The sequence below is a fragment of the Austrofundulus limnaeus genome, unplaced genomic scaffold (assembly GCF_001266775.1).
Source record: "Austrofundulus limnaeus strain Quisiro unplaced genomic scaffold, Austrofundulus_limnaeus-1.0 Scaffold28, whole genome shotgun sequence".
NCBI classification, from domain to species: domain Eukaryota; kingdom Metazoa; phylum Chordata; class Actinopteri; order Cyprinodontiformes; family Rivulidae; genus Austrofundulus; species Austrofundulus limnaeus.
Window position 1 is genome coordinate 2,300,593 of NW_013952430.1, and position 6,377 is coordinate 2,306,969.

Consider the following 6,377-nt stretch of genomic DNA (forward strand, 5'->3'; position numbering starts at 1 on the left):
ATATTTGACTTTGACATCAGATATAACATTTCATTAATTTAAATATTTCTATAAGGCAGTAGTTGCATAAATAATTATGCCTGTAATCAGTAACTCTGCTTGCTTCAGTCGAGTCATGTAAGGTAGTTAGTCAGCTCCTCAAGTACATCACATTAGAAATAAAACCCCAACAATCTTAGGTTTTATGTTTTGGCTTTTCTACAGTATCTTGAGCATTGTGAGGTACAACACCTATTCAACAAGGTACTACCTGCCATGGTGGACCTGGCTCTAAATGCTCCTCGCCTCTGCACAATGGTAAGAGTTCAGTTTTACCCTCTTCTGTTCAGTTTTTGTTCAGTGAGCTCATGTTGTTATGACTGACTAATGATGGTAACAAACAGGACTCTTAGAGTAATGCCCTGGGAGGAGATACCAAGTTTTTATTAAGCTCTACAGAATCAACTTATTAGTTAGGAGTGGCATATAATAAGTCTAATGCTTCATATTATACAATAGAAGGAAATAAGGTGTAAAAGTTATATCTGTTTTAGGTTTTATGCTTGAGCACTTTAAAGAAAGTGCTTTGTTCTCACACTCGGTCTGTTAACTTGGACAGATTACGCCTGCTAATAATCTACACCATCAATTTTCTTCCACTAAGGATCTGATTTTGGGATAACATGTTTGACATGCTTCCTGTTGGATCTAAAGAACCCCTCTTTTTTCAATTTACATTAAATGGAGTAGGTTCATGCTACAGGTGCTGCTAAATGTCATCTTCATTTGTCTTTGTTTTCATCCTGTCATTAATTATAGCAATACAAAAATTACAAGATTGGTATTTTTGTAATGGTATTATCTATGTCAGAGTCTTGAGTTTAATTTAATTTACTGGATTCACCTCCCACTCCTGGAAGAAAAAAAAAACAGTAAACATCTAGTAGCTTTTTGTTTGATTTAATCTTTAAAAAGATGAATATATTTTTTGCCATGACGCTCTCAGACTCTGTGGTTTTAGGTGTGAAGGCTAATATTTATGTGTGTGTGTTATTAGAGCTTGTATTGATCTGCCAACTGGGCAGCCATGGGAGACTCTTTAGTCCTAATCAGTGAGGATGGATGAGGCCCATGTGTCTGCCTGAACAAACCTGACGGGGAGCAAAAGAACCGGAACCTTAATTACTACCACCCATTTTCCTAATGGAACCCTCCTTATCTCCTGTTAGCAAGATCGCTAAACTAATTTTCTATCCTCATTAGCCTCCAGCCTACAGTACTACACCCACAAAAACCTTGCATGTTTTTTCATCTTAACAATGTCAATAGCCTTCTGGGTTATGTCTTCTTGCTCTAACACTGTACAGTTGTTTTGATTTTGTCTTTTTTGTGTCTCACACTAGCCGATCCCTTTACTCAAGTCAGGTATGAACCATTCCCTGACTCTGTCTCAGGAGCAAATAGCCTGTCTTTTGGCCAACGCCTTCTTCTGCACATTCCCTCGACGCAACTCCCGCAAGTCGGAGTACAGCAATTATCCTGAGATCAACTTTTGCAGGTATCAGTACACTGATGCAGGGATTGTATAAAGGCACCAAACACTTCTTGCGTCTTGCTGAGTCCTTTTCTTAAAATCAGGAGACGGTGGAGATCACGGCTGCCAGCTTCTGCTGTCTGCTGCCCAAGTTTAATCACACTGGAACAGGATCAAAATAGCCTTCATTGTTTTCACCTGAATAAGTAATTAGTAACCATTAATCAAATATTTTGTGATTTAGTTTTAATTTTCTTCATTTTCTATCTAATCAAAAGTGACTTGTCTTTTGGGAAAACCTAGGATGGCTTAATGGAAAAAATATGTCATAACAATTACTTTCTCTAGATATCCTCTCAAATCAGTTTACTCCAGTGTTTGGTGGGCAGATCCATCTTGCTACTGACAGCATGATGCTGTATACATTTTTTACTTTGTAGTTTACACTGGAATTGTTGTCTTGGGGTAACTGTTGATCCTATCTGAAGAATGTAAATATGCATCCAAAGTGAAACATGTTTTAGTAGTTTTTTTTTTAATTTACATGAATCAGAACTGCTGTCCAAATTCACCATGGGCATTTACTTTGAGTGAGGTTTGTAAATTGTTTTGAATTGCATGTTTCCCCCACACACATTTTTCGTTTTGTTTAAACTTTAATCATACTTTCACTATTGATAGGTACATTTAAGGATACTACATTTTATCAGTTGCAAAGTTGGCTGTTTCAGAACCACTTGAGTCTGTTTCCAGCATTTCTGCCTGCAGCGAAATCCAGGAAAGAGCAATGGTGTCTGAGAAGATGAAACAAGACAAGCGCTGCAGTCTAAAATGGGCCCTGGATCGTTACCGGCCCTCCCTTTCTCTCTGTAATTGAGGGAGTGTCCGTCACTTTGCTTATTGGCTACAGTAACTCTCTGTCTTGGACAAGCAGAGCAGCAGGCAATCTGCTGATTGCTGTTTTGACAAAAGTGTCAAGGTTTGTCCTCCGTTAAGTGATGGATGGATTCAAGGAGCAGCACAGAAGGCAGGAGACTTCTTTGGATTGTGTTTTCTGCTGTTTGAGAAGAAGACGATACAGACTCTGTTAAACAGTTTTCAACAAGGAAACTTTATACTTTGATCTGTGAGTCATTAAAAAATAGTCAGCCTCACTTAAAAGTTTTATTAGATGATAATCTGACAGTCAAAACAGTCACATTTCTCATCTTTTAAAAGAAAATTGCAAATACATTTTATAATTGAAATAAGGTTTAATTAAAACCTGCCACCTTACTTTAGAAACATCTACATTAGTTTCTATTTTAAATTTTAGTTTGATTTGCATCTGTGCTTGTAATCCTGCCTTGATCGAGCTCTGGTTTTACTCTGTAACAGGGTTGTTGCTCTCTGACCAAACTGACACTAAAGGATGTTGTGGGTTGGGGAAAGTTCACACAGCATTAGTTAAATCCTCTTTTAAAGAATTTAAAAGTGGAGAAAAGCATACTTCATATGCAGGACTGGTCTTTTGATGAATATTGTTTTGTTTTTTATTTACTGAAGTGCTTTTTATGCTCTAAATTGCTATTTTGATTTGATCCCCGTGTTTTAATTCTTTACTGAACTGGGCAGAAAGCAGTGGGAAGCAAAAATGAATGCTGAACTGTAATTAGTCATCAGATTAGGTTTTTTGTTGGAAGGAGTGGGCCAGTATGGGGTGATTTAAGCTGCCCATCCAGCACTCTCTCCTTGTTCTTCCAGCCTACATTTTTAGTAACTTCAAGGAGCTGAGACAGAGCCTCAGGCGTTGACATTGTAGGGAGATGGAAGAAACATCATGCCAGTTAGAAAGCTTGACTTCACTCATGTTGCTGTAGCCTGGTTGTGCCGTGAGTTATAGATAACTCAGTGAAACATAAATGTCTTTTAACTACTGAAGCATAAAACAGCGTTTTATTTGCATTTAAATTATTTAACATTTCATTAGTGCATTTTATCAATAAATATAATTTTGTGGTTTGTCCACTCAAATGTCTGTTTTATTTTTGTTTCAGGTTATTTGAAGGTTCCTCACCAAGAAAAATTGAGAAGTTGAAAACTCTGTTGTGTTACTTCCAAAGAGTAACTCAGACTAGTAAGCCCTATAAATTCTTGGTCTGTTATTTTCTGCCGAAAACTTTTTATGATTTTACCTGTAATCCTTTGTTTTTGAAGAACCCAAGGGTCTTGTTACATTCACAAGACAAGCTCTTAACCATCCACCAAACTGGGAAAGGTAATCACTGGTTGTCATTAGACTTCGATCCAAAAGCAATAATTGTCCATATCTAAGAGAATGTCTGTAATCTTTTGTTTGGTAAGGTCTCAGACTCAGTTTACACGTCTACATATCACCTGTGAAGGGACAATTGAAAATGAAGGATACGGGATGCTGCAGGTAGGAATTATTTAAGAGATCTTTTTATCAAATGCAAAGTCTAACTAGTTATTTAAAAGCATGTTTTAGTCATGATGTTTATTTTCTAAAAGTGATTTTAATGCAAAGTTTAAATTCATATTGCTCAAATATATTCTTGGAATGTATACATGTAAGTATTAAACTTAATGGAAAAAACAACTTTTAGGCTGGTAGATGTAGTTAATAAATGCATATTTTAATTTTAGCTTTGGATTTTAATGTTTTGATGTTTATCCTGGAGAGATTGACATTCAAGGCAAACACTTTGTACTTGCTGATGTTGAAACAAAAAAAAAAATCACTTTTTTTTCTTTCTTGCTTTAAAAGTAAGAGACTGCCTTATAACACTTATTGTTTAATTTTAATGTTTTTTAAGTGGCTTTGCACGTGCCTGCAGTGATTCACTCCATTGTCTCAACCCTTTGTGATCTTCTATGACTGCTGTATTTTTTTTTGTCTCTGGTTGACAGCATATATATACACACATGAGTAGCTCAGAGTGGCAAGGGTGGAGGAGAGGACCCTTGGGTGGGGAATGAAAGAGAAAGGCACATGTAGAAAACAAAATGATGAGGGTGAGGCATTTCACTGGGATGACCCAGTGGGCCAAGAGTCCTGCAAGGGGGATTGACGGCTACCTCAGCAGGCCATACGCTGGCTGCGTGTTGAGTTTTGATAGGGCAGAGTGGGCTGTCATCCTGTCAGGAGGTGATATTGAAGGGTGGGGGTGAGATTAGGGTGGACCCAAAGAAGAAAAATGGAGGGAGGAGTTGGGTGACTGGTTAAAAACATACACACTTGCACAAACAAACACACTTACTGTCACACAGATTGACGTAGCTGTGGGCCACTGAGCAGAACCTTCACCTCTGACGGGATGTATATCAGCATTGTGATTGATTGGACTGCTCTTTTATCTGTGCCACAAAAACATGGACTTGGCTTACAAGGCATGAAGGTCTAGTACCACCAAAATAAGATATTTCCTGCCCTTTAAAGAGCAATTTCAGAAATATGCATAAGCAGTAGTAAATTGTCATAGATCTGTGTACACTTGGATTTGTTTCAGTCTAGTTATAAATATTGCAATAATACAAAAGAATTTCAAGGCATAATATTGTACATCCAAATTAGACATTTTATACAAAAATACATTATGATGTTAATTTTCTTCTTATACAAATCATTTAATATTGATAGATTAAAGTATTTGACATGTTTATAATTTTTATTGATCTTTCAGGCATTGAAAGATGCAAATTTGTTTTAGCCATGTTAAATAAATTACATGTGACAATGACTCATATCATCCAAAGGGTTGGTTAATGTCAGTCTCAACAACTCAATGTTTCAACAACAGTTAATAAATAAAAGGTTGAATTTTTACCAATAAGTAAAAATTGAAGGTTTTTAACTTTTTTAAATACCAAAATAAGGAGGTCAAGTTGCTTTAAAAAACATTTTAGACAATCAGCATTATTACTGTTTATTCTGAGTGTAGTTTAAAGTTGTGCTCAAATATTAACGTTTTCATCCAGTAATTTACAAAATTAGTAGTATTGCTGTTAACAGATGTTTTTACCAATTGACACCCTTAAAATGTACTTGTTTGTTGGGTTAGACAATGAAACTGAAACACCTTGTTTAGACCACAATAATTTATTAGTTATTTTATTAGTTATTTTATTAGTAATTTATTATTGTAGGGCCTCTTTTTGTGGCAAAAACAGCGTCAATTCGTCTTGGGAATGACATATACAAGTCCTGCACAGTGGTCAGAGGGATTTTAAGCCATTCTTCTTGCAGGATAGTGGCCAGGTCAGTACGTGGTGCTGGAGGAGGAAAACGTTTCCTGACTTGCTCCTCCAAAACACCGCAAAGTGGCTCAGTAATATTTAGATCTGGTGACTGGACAGGCGAGGGAGATGTTCAACTTCACTTTCATGTTCTTCAGACCAATCTTTCACCTGTCTTGCTGTGTGTATTGGTGCATTGTCATTCTGATACATGGCACCGCATTCAGGATATAATGTTTGAATCATTGGATGCACATGGTCTTCCAGAATGGTTCAGTAGTCCTTGGCGGTGATGTGCCCATCTAGTACTAGTATTGGGCCAAGGGAATGCCATGGTATGGCAGCCCAAACCATCACTGATCCACCCCCATGCTTCACTCTGGACATGCAACAGTCTGGGTGGTATGCTTCTTTGGGGCTTCTCCACACCGTAACTCTCCCGGATGTGGGGAAAACAGTAAAGGTGGGCTCATCAGAGAACAATACATGTTTCACATTGTCCACAGCCCAAGATTTGCGCTTCTTGCACCATTGAAACCAACGTTTGGCACTGGCACGAGTGACCAAAGGTTGGCTATAGCAGCCCGGCCATGTGTATTGACCCTGTGGAGCTCCCGATGGACAGCTC

The 6,377-nt window shown here is 37.5% G+C and overlaps 1 protein-coding gene across 1 annotated transcript in view; it reads left to right on the forward strand.

Annotated features, from left to right (window-relative positions):
• Positions 1-3,932, forward strand: part of parga (poly (ADP-ribose) glycohydrolase a) — a gene marked incomplete at its 3' end in the record, with an annotated part of 10,029 nt that extends 6,097 nt beyond the window's left edge. Inside the window, 5 exon segments of the mRNA XM_014005114.1 lie at positions 205-297; positions 1,383-1,537; positions 3,550-3,629; positions 3,710-3,770; positions 3,857-3,932. Coding sequence (XP_013860568.1) covers positions 205-297; positions 1,383-1,537; positions 3,550-3,629; positions 3,710-3,770; positions 3,857-3,932 — 465 coding nt within the window.
• Positions 3,933-6,377: the final 2,445 nt, after the last annotated feature.